A 14,858-nucleotide genomic window follows, 5' to 3' on the forward strand; every position below is an offset into this window, starting at 1 on the left:
CTAAGTTAATTCCCTCAACAACCCTATTGGTATTATTACCACTGTTACTTTACAGATAAGAAAACTGAGGTATGTAGCACATAATTTATGGTCACATAGTAAATCCTGTCAAGGATTTAGATTCCAGGGTGTGCTCACTAACCGTTTTACTGTAATCCCTCTCTTCCACCGTGATGTCTCTCAGATAGATGACATCTAATCAAGATTTCACCCTTTTCACAATTTTGTATCAAATAGAATGATGTGTTTAATTATAGATGCCACTTCCCTTTGAAGGTCAAGTACTTTGTTATTATCTAAATAGATTTTTTAGCAACAGCTTCAATGAAACAGGTACTGTTTTGTATTCAAGGGAATTTATTTGCAGAGTAGAGAAAGGAGTAAAAAGGCTAGTGTACAATTTAGCACATACTTAACGCTATCTGAGCTGTTTTTATTTAAAACATGTTATTTTTACAATTTCAAAAGTATAGATTAATAAAGAAAGTACAGTAATTTGCAGTCCCATTACCCAGAGATAACCTCAGAATAAATGTATTCTCACCAGGCTTTTTTCTGTTGAGACTTTTCTGAAAGTGTTAACTCATTCTATGTCTTTAAAATTTTGGAATGAAATGATCTTTTTTGCTGGCATTTCCTTCTTCATCTCTGTAAGGATGTGGAACTAATAATTATTTTTGGCCTGGCGTGGCGGCTCTCGCCTGTAATCTCAGCACTTTGGGAAGCCAAGGCAGGCAGATCACCAGGTCAGGAGCTCAAGACCAGCCTGACCAACATGGTGAAACCCCGTCTCTACTAAAAATACAAAAATTAGCTGGACATGGTGACGTGTGCCTGTAATCCCAGCTACTCAGGAGGCTGAGGCAGGAGAATGGCTTGAACCCAGGAGGTGAAGGTTGCAGTGAGCCAAGATTGCACCACTGCACTCCAGCCTGGGCGACAGAGTGAGACTCTGTCTCAAAAAATAAAATAATATAAAAATTATTTTCTATGATTTGCCAGAAACATGTTTAACTAAATTTTCTCTGTATTCTTTATTTTATCATCTTGAATAAAAGGTAATACAGAGCCCTAGATTCTTCCTTTAACCTCCAAATTAAGTTCTCTCAACCAATGTTTGTTAAGCACTAATTCTACCTCTACCCCCTTCTTCAAAGCTGCTATTCTCCTGCAGCTTTAATTTCCTTATAATTTCTGCACTGCTAGTCTCTCTTAATCACTCGTCCCTTCTCCAGAGCTCTTTGTAATTCAGATCCCTCTGTAACCCACAGATCTGATCATATCATTCTCCTCTACAGATTTCTTCAGTGGCTCTGTGTTGCTCATAGGCCCTAGAAGCAAGCTTGGGGATGATTGGGGCAAGTAATTCTCTGAGTCCCAGGTACCAGCGAGTGGCCTTAGAAGGGGAATTACTGGTGTGTGCAGACTTCAAGTGGCCACAATGCCCTTAGCCTTGCTGACTACACATTAATAGAGGAGGGCCACAGCAAGGATTTTCTAAAGTGGTTGTTTAGGTCTAGATGCAGACCATGCTACTGTGCATTGAGAGTAGACTGCTGGTGGCAGTAAGGACAGAAGTGGAGAGACCATCTGGGAGCCTTACTGCAGTAATCCAGGTAAGACTCGATTGTAGCTTGGATCAGGCTGGTGGCAGTAGAGGCACTAAGTCAGATCCTCAGTATATTTTGAAGGTAGAGTCAACCATTTTTCCTGAAGGATTGATTTAGAGAGAGAGAGTCAGGGATGACTGTAAAGTTTCTTGCCTCATACAGAAAGATATGGGATAGTGGAATATATTAATCACTGATGTCTCAATTTTACCATTAGCAACTGTTGTCAAATCCTAGGTCTTCTAATAAAGTACCATATTTGACCAGATTTTAAACCTCCGGAAATTTTTAGAGAGAGAAGTAAATTTAAAATGTGCACTTAAAACGTGTGAAATGGGGGCTGGGCACGGTGGCTCATGCCTGTAATCCTAGCACTTTGGGAGGCTTAGGCGGGTGGATCACTTGAGGCCAGGAGTTCGAGACCAGCCTAGGCATCATGGTGAAATTATTTCTCTACCCAAAATACAAAAATTAGCCAGGCATAATGGCACATGCCTGTGGTCTCAGCTACCGAGGACGCTGAGGTGGGAGAATCGCTTGAACCTGGGAGGTGGAGGTTACAGTGAGCTGAGACTGCACCACTGCAGGCCAGCCTAGGTGACAGAACAAGACCCTGTCTCAAAAAAAAAAAAAAAGGCAAAGAAAGAAAGAAACACATGAACATGTGAGAGCTGGGACTGGTCAGTACCTGATACCTAAAAATTAAGGAACGAATATGAGATTTTACAAAAAGAGGTGGGAAGGAACCAAAAATCAACTGCTTTTGCAGTTTTCCTAAGGCCTGGAGGTGGCACTTGCAGGTACCATTGAAATTCACAGTTTCAGCTGCCCTAAAAATGTAATGCTTTGGTCATGATACATAGGGTGTTTTTAGTGTTCCGTAACTAGGTCTCCACCCAAACCCTGAAATTTGTCTTTGATTTGTATTAAATCAATGAAAAAAGTGTTTTGTGATCATGACTTTTTAAATAAGATTTCTGTTCATTACATGTAAATAACTTACAGCAGAAGTGCTCCTGACTTTAACTGATAAAGGAACAAGTTCTGTGTCAAAAATCACATAAGCTTTTTTTAAAAAATAAGCTTATAATTTCAGGTAGGTTTAGGCCTGCTAGAATGTAACAAAAGCTTATTGCCACCCACTTCATATTCTTTCTTTTTCTCTCTTTATTTCCTTGTACGTTCCTGAGACTATTCAAATACAAAAGCACATTCTCCTCTTCTGTCTTTCTTTACCTAAAGCCAACTGTCAAGTCTATTCGGCCTCAGAGTATGTTATAGAGCCATGAATTAAAGGTAATTATTGATTTACCAAATGGAAAAAAATAAGTTTAATGGTAATCAAATAGAATAATATGATTTATTTAAATAGGATAATAATATTTGTTCACTATAGTTATAATTAAAACTACCATTTATTGAGCATTTACCATGTGTCAGATAAATATTATCTCTCAGTTCTTCAACAATTCAATTGAAGTTGGTATGATTTTCCCTCTTTTACAGATGGTTTAGAGAAGTTAAAACATATGCTCAAAATCATACATTTAACAGTGTGTGGCAAAGGTACAATTCAAACCTACGTTTTTCTGCCTTAAAACTCACCTTTTCATCTTTGGTTATGCTTTATTAACTCCGCATAAGGCTTGGAATGTTTATAAATATTAGTGAGATATATTTGGGTCTTGCCAACCCCAGTCTTTAAGAAAAGGGGCCAGGCACAGTGGTTTACACCTGTAATCCCAGCACTTTGGGAGGCCAAGGTGGGTAGATGACCCGAGCTCAGGAGTTCAAGACCAGCCTAGGCAACATGATGAAACCCTGTCTCTAGTAAAAATATGAAAAACAAATTAACTGAATGTGGTGGTGCACTCCTGTAATCCCAGCTACTCGGGAGGCTGAGGCACAACAATCACGTGAGCCCAGGAGGCAGAGGTTGCAGTGAGCTGAGATCGCACCACTGCACTACAGCCTGGGTCACAGAGCAAGACTCTGTGTCAAAAAAAAAAAAAAGGAATGCAGTTTTGGAAACTGCCCCTCAGACTACTGGGTAAAAAGGATAGATATTAAGCTATTTCAATGGAAAGTGATTGCTACCCATTTTTCACCACTAGATGGTGGCAGAAAGTTAAAAACAAAAGTTAAAGGCGACTCATTAGAGAAAGTGAAGTGTGTGCTTTCAGAGCAAGGTGGATGTGAGATTAGGGAAGTCTGGAGAAAGGGAAATGTGAGAACTGCCAATGGTATTATGACAAGCAGCCTAGAAATTGGGAGCAGAGGACACAAATCTTTATTGTTCGTGGGAAAAATATCTTATGAAAAATATTAGTGTCTTGTTATTAACACTTGACATTGTTCTGTTTAGTTTTCAGATGCTTCAAGTGTTGTGAACAGAGACTTGTTTGGATTATGCGTTTCTCAGCTAGACTAAATAAATGCTAGCAATGGATAAGTGCAAACATGTTGGGGAACTGCAGCTTGCTCAAGACCATTCCAGCCTCAACCCTCAGAAATGGCACTGTGTGGACTGCAACACAACTGAGTCCATTTGGGCTTGCCTTAGCTGCTCCTATGTGGCCTGTGGAAGATATATCAAAGAGCATGCACTCAAGCACTTTCAAGAAAGCAGTCATCCTGTTGCATTGGAGGTGAATGAGATGTATGTTTTTTGTTACCTTTGTGATGATTATGTTCTGAATGATAATGCAACTGGAGACCTGAAGTTACTACGAAGTACATTAAGTGCCATCAAAAGTCAAAATGATCACTGCACAACTCGTAGTGGGAGGTTTGTACGGTCCGTGGGTACAAGTGATTATTCTTATTTCTTACATGACAGTGCCCAATCTCTGCTTCAAAATGAAGATCAAATGTATACTGCTCTTTGGCACAGGAGAAGAATACTAATGGGCAAAATCTTTCGAACATGGTTTGAACAATCACCCATTGGAAGAAAAAAGCAAGAAGAACCATTTCAGGAAAAAATAGTAGTAAAAAGAGAAGTAAAGAAAAGACGGCAAGAATTGGAGTATCAAGTTAAAGCAGAATTGGAAAGTATGCCTCCAAGAAAGAGTTTACGTTTACAAGGGTTCGCTCAGTCGACCATAATAGAAATAGTCTCTGTTCAGGTGCCAGCACAAACGCCATCATCACCTGCAAAAGATAAAGTACTCTCTACCTCAGAAAATGAAAGATCTCAAAAAGTCAGTGACTCCTCAGTTAAGCGAAGGCCAATAGTAACTCCTGGTGTAACCGGATTGAGAAATTTGGGAAATACTTGCTATATGAATTCTGTTCTTCAGGTGTTGAGTCATTTACTTATTTTTCGACAATGTTTTTTAAAGCTTGATCTGAACCAATCGCTGGCTATGACTGCTAGCGAAAAGACAAGATCTTCTTGTAAGCATCCACCAGTCACAGATACGGTAGTATATCAAATGAATGAATGTCAGGAAAAAGATACAGGTTTTGTTCGCTCCAGACAATCAAGTCTGTCATCAGGACTAAGTGGTGGAGCATCAAAAAGTAGAAAGATGGAACTTATTCAGCCGAAGGAGCCAACTTCACAGTACATTTCTCTTTGTCATGAATTGCATACTTTGTTCCAAGTCATGTGGTCTGGAAAGTGGGCGTTGGTCTCACCATTTGCTATGCTACACTCGGTGTGGAGACTCATTCCTGCCTTTCGTGGTTATGCCCAACAAGACGCTCAGGAATTTCTTTGTGAACTTTTAGATAAAATACAACGTGAATTAGAGATAACTGGTACCAGTTTACCAGCTCTTATCCCCACTTCTCAAAGGAAACTCATCAAACAAGTTCTGAATGTTGTAAATAACATTTTTCACGGACAACTTCTTAGTCAGGTATGGATTTTTTAAAATCTTATTTTCATCATGGGGAGTTCATAAAGTGTAGCCTATAAAAAGGCATATTCTATGTACATCTAGTGTGTTGAGCTAGTACCATTTTCAGGTCAAAATAGATTGTTTTTATAAATATGTATAGAGTAATCAGTTCACTCATTTACAATTCCTTCTTTCCTGAATCATTGGAAGTAGTTTTACATCCATGGTATCAAAAGCTTTTGGAGGGAGGGAGAAATCAGGAGACGGAGCTCTCTAGGTTACCAATATTACATTCGTTATCTGAGGGATTGAGAAGAGGAGGGTTTAATCCCAGAGGGAACGGATTTAAAGATGCTGCCATTCTCGGGATGAAAATGGTGCACATGGCCGGGCGCGGGGACTCACTCCTATAATCCCAGCACTTTGGGAGGCCAAGGCAGGTAGATCACCTGAAGTCAGGATTTCAAGATCAGCCTGACCAACATGGTGTAACCCCGTCTTTACTAAAAATACAAAAGTTCGCTGCGTGTGGTGGCAGACGCCTGTAATCTCAGCTACTTCGGAGGCTGAGTCAGGAGAATCACTTGAACCCAGGAGGTGGAGGTTGCAATGAGCTGAGATCATGCCATTGCACTCCAGCCTGGGTGACAGAACGAGACTCCATCTCAAAAAAAAAAAAAAAAAAAAAAAAACCCAAAGAAAGAAAGTGGTGCACACTTGAGCAATTTCAGGGACCAAGGAGTAGCCCTGGAGGGCTTCCTATATCCTGGTCTGAGAGCTTTAACAAGTAGGTAGGGAAATTTTAAGGTAAACAAATGTGATTTCATCCAAAATAATCTTAAATTATTTTCCTTTATTTTAATTACTACTCAAAAGTTTCCTTTGTCATGATAAGGTAGGCTATAAAACCAGAATCTTCTAAGTAAAGGTTCTCTATACTGAGTGGCCTTGTTGGTGAACTGTTAATAGACATAAGGTTCTCTACTTTCCCATAACACACAGATTTAAACAAAATTTTTTTTATAATTGAGGCTATTAGGCTTTTAGGTCATTTCCTTCCCCCTGCACACCTCCCTCTGTTCTTCAGTCCAACTGTCATTGTAATAAGGCCATCTTTTGTTTTTCTAGCATACTTTCCTACAATGTTGTTTAAGTATTTCAGATGTCATTCTTCTTAAGGAATATCTATGAAGTTTATTTTTCAGTGTTTCAGAAATGGAAAGACTTTGTGTCAATTAGCAAATAAGAATTGTACTGCAATTTTACTTCTCCATCTTTCTCTGTCATTTCCTTTTTATGCAAAAGTTTTAAAATACACTGTTACAGAGTGCAACATATAGTTGCAGGAAACCTATATAATATAGGAAATCTATATAGAAGAAAAGAAAAATCATTCTCTAATCCTATAACCGCACAATCCATAGGTAAAACTATTAATATTTTGGTATATTTTCTAGTCTTTTCTTCTCCTGCACATATATACATATTTTTTCCCATAATTGGTCATTTTGCATTTATCTGCTTTTCTGATTTAATATTGTAATGATTTTCCAGTAATTAAAAATATTTCATCATTCTTTTCAAAACATTTCAATGTTCATAATTTTTTTGTGTTTTTTTGGTATATTTCTGCTATTTAACATCATATGTTGGTTTTTTTTTTTTTTTTTTTTTTTTTGAGATGGAGTCTCACTCTGTTGCCCAGGCTGGAGTGCAGTGGTGCGATCTCAGCTCACTGCAAGCTCCGCCTTCCGGGTTCATTCATGCCATTCTCCTGCCTCAGCCTCCCAAGTAGCTGGGACTACAGGCACCCGCCACCACACCCGGCTAATTTTTTGTATTTTTAGTAGAGACGGGGTTTCACCATGTTAGGCAGGATGGTCTCGGTCTCCTGACTTTGTGATCCGCCCGCCTTGGCCTCCCAAAGTGCTGGGATTACAGGCATGAGCCAGTGCGCCTGGCCACATCATATGTTTATACCATAACTTAACCATTCCCCTATTGTTGACTGTTTTTAATTTTTTTCATTATTATAATGTCATCAATTAATTTTCTGATTTCCTTATGACAGAGTCCTAGAAGTTGACTTTGTCAGAGTAAGACTTCTGATACTTGGTGACAAAGTTCTTTCCAGAAAGTGTTTTTCTTTTATATCTATCTATCTATCTATCTATCTATCTATCTATCTATCTATCTATCTATCATCTATCTATATTTCCAGTAGTATGAAAGTGGCTTTGTGCTTGTTTTTTCCTTTATAAATGAATTTTGAAATTAATAAAAATTACTGTACCAGCTTTTTGCTTCTCTTTCTTTAATACACTCTTAGGGAACTTGTTCTCAGGAGATTTAAGACAGTTGGTTGCTGTAATGGCTTTTCCTTTCTATTTTTTATTTTTTTTATAGAGACAAGGTCTCACTGTGTTGTCCAGGCTGGTCTCAAACTCCTGGGCTCAAGCAGTCCTCCCGCTTTGGCCTCTCAAAGTGCTGGGATTACAGGCATGAGCCACCACACCCAGACTGGGATGGCTTTTTGTGTGTTTTTGCTTTTGTTTTTGTTTTTTTTGTTTAATTCAAGAAAATTCTCAAAATGTCTGGCCCTGGCACTACTGAGTCCTTAGACTATAAAAGCCAGGAGAGTTCTTTGTGTCAATTTGTGAAATCTAAAATCTGTATTAGAACTGGCTTCTTTATTTTGTTGCCTGTGCCAGGACTATAGCTTGTATGAAAGAGGTTCTTTATAATATATCATATGTGAATTGTTAGTTCATGGAGTCTGTCTTTAATTATGTGCAGTGTTTGTTGGCATTAAATCCTGCTGAATGTTTCACTGAAGTTGCTATTCATTTCCTTTCTGGTTGCTACATTGCCTATGTAAGTTGTTAAAACAGCTCCATGTTTTTCATGTTTTCTGTGTTTGGATGGGGATTTTAATGTGATGTTTGCTTTAAGTAGGAGTATGACATGATCATTTATGTCATATATCTTGTCTTTTGAAATTATCAGTTGTCAGGGCCTCAAAAAAGATAGTATTTTACTTGTAATGTGGTTAAGATTGGATTGAGTTAAGAGGTTATAGGATTTGGTGTTAGGAAGAAAAATCAGCAAAAGATGAAGGAGAGGCCGGGCGTAGTGGCTCACGCCTGTAATCCCAGCACTTTGGCAGGCCGAGGTGGGCGGATCACCTAAAGTCAGGAGTTCAAGACCATCCTGGCCAATATGGCGAAAGCCCGTCTTTATTGAAAATAGAAAAATTAGCTGGGTGTGGTAGCTGGCACCTGTAGTCCAGCTACTCAGGAGGCTGAGGCAGGAGAATTGCTTGAACCTAAGAGCCTAAGGCTTGAACCTAAGAGCCTAAGGTTACAGTGAGCCAAGATTGCACCATTGCACCCTAGCACTGGGGACAGAGCAAGACTCCATCTCAAAAAAAAAAAAAAAAAAAGATGAAAGACAAACAGGCAGATTATTCAGAATTCTAATGGTGCATTTTCATGAGAAAAGTTTATTTAGTGGCAGTGACCTCTAGTGAAAAGAGTTAATGTTTTGATGGAAAGATTATAATCTTAGGAACTCATATTCTCATTTGCAGGTTACATGTCTTGCATGTGACAACAAATCAAATACCATAGAACCTTTCTGGGACTTGTCATTGGAGTTTCCAGAAAGATATCAATGCAGTGGAAAAGATATTGCTTCCCAGCCATGTCTGGTTACTGAAATGTTGGCCAAATTTACAGAAACTGAAGCTTTAGGAGGAAAAATCTACGTATGTGACCAGTGTAACTGTGAGTAAAGATGGTGTGTTCTTGGTGCTTTCCTAGGAATGATAAAGAGAAACGCAGATGAGAGGAAGCTGAAAGAAATCTTTAGCATTTATGAAAATGAACTTTTTTTCAGTTCGTCAAAAGAAACAGACATTTTCACTTTATAACTGGCATTTACGAACTATGCATTTGTTTGGCCATATTGATGGAATTTAAATTGTTTCTGATCTTCTAGACAATTTTGGAGACAGAAGATTCATAACAAGTTTAAATATGATATGTGGACCAAATAAAGTAGTGAAGAGGAATAATGAAAGGAAAGCATGTCATGTAGTGTGAATGAAACACTTGCTTTATGAGCTTTTTTTTGCTACATATCAAAATGATATGTAGATAAATGTATGTGTGTGTGTCTATATACATAAAAGAGGAAATAGTATATGCAGGACTGCTGCATATATTATTTGGATGTGGAGATTGGCTTCATCAAAACAAAGATTTATTCAAAACCATGCACTGTCTCTTCTGTGTTAGTTATTCCCAGTGTCTGTAGATAGAGGTTATATACTGTCAAGGTGCTCACATTCCTAATGGAGGAGGCAGATAGACAGGATCCACTATGATAAGTGCTCTAAGAGAGGAGAGCACAGGAACCTGACACTGGGGGTGAAACAGCCACTTCAGTTAAAGAGAAGTGTCTTCGGCCGGGCACGGTGGCTCACGCCTGTAATCCTATGCACGTTGGGAGGCTGAGGTGGGCAGATCACCCGAGGTCAGTAGTTCGAGACCAGCCTGGCCAATGTGGTGAAACCCCGTCTCTACTAAAAATACAAAAATTAGCTGGGCGTGGTGGCACACACTTGTAATCCCAGCTACTCAGGAGGCTGAGGCAGGAGAATTGCTTGAACCCAGGAGGCAGAGGTTGCAGTGAGCTGAGATTGCACCACTGCACTCCAGCCTGAGCAAGAGTGAAACTCTGTCTCAAAAAAAAAAAAAAAAAGAAAAAAGAAAAACAAAACAAAAAAGAAGCATCTTCCTCCAAGGAAATGGTGTGTAAAACCACATCAGATCTGCTGTGTTGGCCAGGTGTGGTGGCTCACGCCTGTAATCCTAACACTTCGGGAGGCCAAGGCAGGTGGATCGCTTGAGGTCAGGAGTTCAAGACCAGCTTGGCCAACATGGTGAAACCCCATCTCTACTAAAAATATAGAAATTAGCCGGGTGTGGTGTAGCACATCCATAATCCCAGCTACTTGGGAGGCTGAGGCAGGAGAATCTCTTGAACCCAGGAGGCAGAGGTTGCAGTGAGCCAATATCGTGCCACTGCACTCCAGCCTGGGTGACAGAACAAGCCTCTGTTCACACAAAAAGATCTACTGTGTCTTCATCTCCTCTGTCGATGTGTATATATAGTGGCAGTTAAGCTATGAGGATGCAAAGACATAAGAATGATCGAGTGTGGGCCGGGCGTGGTGGCTCACACCTGTAATCCCAGCACTTTGGGAGGCTGAGGTGGACGGATCACCTGAGGTCAGGAGTTCGAGACCAGCCTGGCCAACATGGTGAAACCCCATCTCTACTAAAAATACAAAAATTAGCTGGGCATGGTGGCGCGCGCCTGTAATCCCAGCTACACAAGAGGCTGAGGCAGGAGAATCACTTGAACCCGGGAGGGGGAGGTTGCAGTGAGCCGAGATCATGCCATTCCACTCCAGCCTGGGTGACAGTACGAGACTCTGTCTCAAAAAAAAAAAAAAAAAAAAAAAAAAAGAATGATCCAGTGGACTTTACAGATTCAGGGGAGAGGGTGGGAGGGGGTGAGGGATAAAACACTACGCAATTGGGTACAGTGTACCCTGCTTGGGTGATGGGTGCACCAAAATCTCACCACTACAGAACTTATTCATGTAACCAAACACCACCTGTTCCCCAAAAACTTATTGAAATTTAAAAAAAGAATAAGATATACTTACATAGCATCTTAGTATTTTTACTATATATATAGTATAAACATATAGTGTAGTATAGTATACTATAAACTATGCTATAGTTATACTAGTTTATACTATACTGTATATATTTTTTCAGGTATTCTCCCTAATTTCCCTATCTCGCAAATAGATTCTAAGGCTTTAGATACTAAACTTTTAAGGTAAACAAAAAATAGGATATTCCCACATTGAAGAAATGTTATATCAATTGATGGTTTCCTGGAATGACTTTAACAGTTTTTTCTGAGTGCTGTCTAATGTGAACACATAAAGTAGCCTTAAATTTATAAGGTTTTTTTAAAAAATAAATCTTTGTCAAAGTTGTTATGAATGAAGTATTATTTTTTCTTGGACATAAATGTGATGAGTCCCAAATGCTTTCATCACCAAATTTGGGGGTGATGTTATAAATGCAGAATATGGTTTTATAGCAAATTTCTATATGTTTACTAAAGCTACCAAATACAGGCCTAAAAGAGCTGCTTTAACACAGCAATGCAAACGTTTACAATTATACGCCGAGGAGCTGACATCCCCTATCTGGCTACCCTTGGACCGGATGTGCTAGGAGACAATCTAGAGGTAGGTCCAGGACATTCAACAGCAGCCAGATAACCTGGATCGCAGGGTCAGACACCTGGAAGAAAGGCCAGTGAAGGTGGCTTAGAGCTCAGCTTCATGGTGGACTGAGCCTGCTTCCCACATGAGAAGCAGCTGCTGCCATGGCTGGAGTTGGAGCTGGTGTACAAGTTGAAGGATAGCTCCTGGACATCAGGAACAAACTGTAGCCGATGGCCCAGCTGCAGGACAGTCCATAGATGGACCTCTAGGGAAGCAGAAGGGACAACGAGAAGAATCCTGAGTTCCAGCTGTCTAAGATCTAGTGCTAAAAGAGCAAAAGCAAAACGCTTAAGTGAGGGAGGCCTCAGAGCTGGTAAAGTCCTGCTTTCCTAGGCCATTGACCAGGGGCTGGGGTGGTCCCAGGAAAAGTGGAGGGATGTTCTAGGCAATCAGGACCTTCCTCTGGGTTTCTGACTAGCCTAAGTAAATGAACTGACCACACACTTTTTTTTTTCTTATTTCTTTTTAAAATATTTTGACCACAAACTTTTAAATTAAGAGTTTGGAAAATGTATATTAAAATGTTTAGGGAATGTTGTAACTTTTCCTATTAATTGGTATAGCCAGTTCCATTTAAAAATATTATTATGGCTGGGTGTAGTGGCTCATGCCTGTAATCCCAGCACTTTAGGAGGCCGAGGCAGGTGGATCACGAGGTCAGGAGTTCGAGACCAGCCTGGCCAACATAGTGAAACCCCGTCTCTACTAAAAATACAAAAATTAGCCAGGCGTGGTGGTGCGCACCTATAGTCCCAGTTACTTGGGAGGCTGAGGCAGGAGAATTGCTTGAACCCAGGAGGTGGAGGTTGTGGTGAGCCAAGATCGCGCCACTGCACTCTAGCCTGGGCAACAGAGTGAGACTCTGTCTCTAAATAAATAAATAAATAAATATATTATAGCAGTATACTTTGTTCTATTACATTATATGCAAGATTATTATTAAATCATGTACTTGATTACAGATCTGTCTAACTTGACTAGCTCATAAGTTTTTTGTTTAATTGTGGATCGTGAGTTTCTCGAAGCCCATGTCTGTATCTCTAGCACAGTACAATGCCTGGAACACAGTAGATACTTTTCATTTCTGTCTTAATTAAAAAGAAGGTTCACTCAGCTTTTCCCTGCATCTTTAAATTAAATTTGATTTTTATTCTTTCTTTGATGTTACAGCAAAGCGTAGAAGGTTTTCCTCCAAACCCGTTGTACTCACAGAAGCCCAGAAACAACTTATGATATGCCACCTACCTCAGGTTCTCAGACTGCACCTCAAACGATTCAGGTCTGTAGTAGGACCAGTTGCAAAGTGATCATTCCTTGTGCTTATAATGCTTCAAAACTTAAAGAATGCATGTTATAATTTTTTCCCCTTACTTTAATCACCTTTCTGACAAATGAATTAACTTTTAATACCATATACTTGGCTAGTAAATGACTTACATTTGCTTATTTATTTATTTATTTAGAGATTGAGTCTTACTCTGTCACCTAGGCTGGAGATAGGGTTTTACCATGTTGCCCAGGCTGGTCTCAAACTCCTGGGCTCAAGCGATCCACCCACCTTGGCCTCCCAAAGTGCTGGCCGGGCAAGGTGGCTCACGCCTGTAATCCCAGCACTTTGGGAGGCCGAGGCAGGTGGATCACCTGAGGTCAGGAGTTCGAGACTAGCCTGGCCAACATGGTGAAACCCCATCTCTACTAAAAATACAAAAATGTAGCCAGGCATGGTGGTGCATGCGTGTAATCCTAGCTGCTCGGGAGGCTGAGTCAGGAGAATCGCTTGAACCTGGGAGGCAGAGGTTGCAGTGAGCCGATATCACGCCGTTGCACTCCAGCCTGGGCGACAGAGTGAGACTCCGTCTCAGACATACATATGTACGTACATACATACATAAACATAAAAATAAAAATACAAAAATTAGCCAGGCGTGGTGATACATGCCTGTAGTTCCAGCTACTTGGGAGGCTAAGGCAGGAGAATCGCTTGAACCCTGGAGGCAGAGGTTGCAGTGAGCCAGCATCATGCCATTGCACTCTAGCCTGAGTGACAGAGCGAGACTCTGTCTCAAGAAAAAAAAGAAAAATGTTGAGATGACAGGCGTGAGCCACCGTGCCTGGCAGAATATTTCCAATACCTTTGATGTCCCCTGTGTGTGCCTGTCAATCTTGTTCCTTTCCCCTCTTCAGAAGCAAACCATTATGAATTTTGGGTATAGTATTATCTTATTGTTCTTTATCAGTTTGTTGTATCTCTCTCTTTTTTTTCTTTTTTTGGGGGTAGAGACAGGGTTTTGCCATGTTGCCCAGGCTAATCTGGAAACTCCTGAGCTCAGGCAATCTGCTCGCCTCAGCTTTCCAATGTGCTGGGATTACAGGCGTGAGCCACCGCACCTGGCTGAGAGATACTGGAAAAGCCGAACTCAGTTTCTCCTACCATACTCTTACAACAGAGAATACGAATGTGGCCTCTGCTTACCAAATGTGTAGGAGATTTCTCCCCACCAAGCAAGTCATCAGTTCTGCAGCGGACGCGAGCTGGGTGTCCTCTAATTCAATTTAGTTCTGACACTGTCTACCTGGAGGTAGCATCAGATCCCACAAATTGAGAGCTCAGTCCCACAAGACTGACCCCCACTTCAGACACCAGTCATAACTCCAGGTTTGTGGAAATTCTGGCCAACCCGTTGACTGTAAATTTAATGGGATTCCCACAAGCCGCTCCCCTGGTTTGATTAATTTGCTGGAGGGCCCCCACAGAACTCAGGGAAACCTTTGTGTTTACCCGTTTATTACAAAGGAGAGTTTCAAGGATCCATATGAACAGCCAGATGGAAGTCATGTATAGGGCATGGCTTGTGGGAAGGGGCTTATAGGTTCCACACCCTCCCTGGGGGTGCCACCCTCCGGGGACCTCAGCATAGTTAGCTATCTGGAAGCTCCAGAAGCCCATCCTTTTGGGTTTTTATGGAGGCTTCAGTACATAGGCATGACTGACTACATCATTCAGCCCCATTCCCTTTGGGGGTT

The 14,858-nt window shown here is 40.6% G+C and overlaps 1 protein-coding gene across 4 annotated transcripts in view; it reads left to right on the plus strand.

Annotated features, from left to right (window-relative positions):
• USP44 (ubiquitin specific peptidase 44) overlaps positions 1-14,858 on the plus strand; it is a 30,984-nt gene that overhangs the window by 10,059 nt on the left and 6,067 nt on the right. The window contains exons 1-5 of one of the 4 annotated variants that reach the window (XM_030819802.1): positions 2,217-3,176; positions 3,976-5,476; positions 9,048-9,243; positions 13,005-13,113; positions 14,282-14,402. In XM_030819802.1, the coding sequence (XP_030675662.1) occupies positions 4,046-5,476; positions 9,048-9,243; positions 13,005-13,113; positions 14,282-14,318 (1,773 nt within the window). In that variant the 5' untranslated portion in view covers positions 2,217-3,176; positions 3,976-4,045 and the 3' untranslated portion in view covers positions 14,319-14,402. Of the gene's footprint in view, positions 1-2,216; positions 3,177-3,975; positions 5,477-9,047; positions 9,244-13,004; positions 13,114-14,281; positions 14,403-14,858 lie in introns of those variants that run through there. The other 3 variants (XM_030819799.1, XM_030819800.1, XM_030819801.1) reach the window with 3 other exon arrangements.

This window comes from Nomascus leucogenys, chromosome 10 (genome assembly GCF_006542625.1).
Source record: "Nomascus leucogenys isolate Asia chromosome 10, Asia_NLE_v1, whole genome shotgun sequence".
Lineage (NCBI taxonomy): Eukaryota > Metazoa > Chordata > Mammalia > Primates > Hylobatidae > Nomascus > Nomascus leucogenys.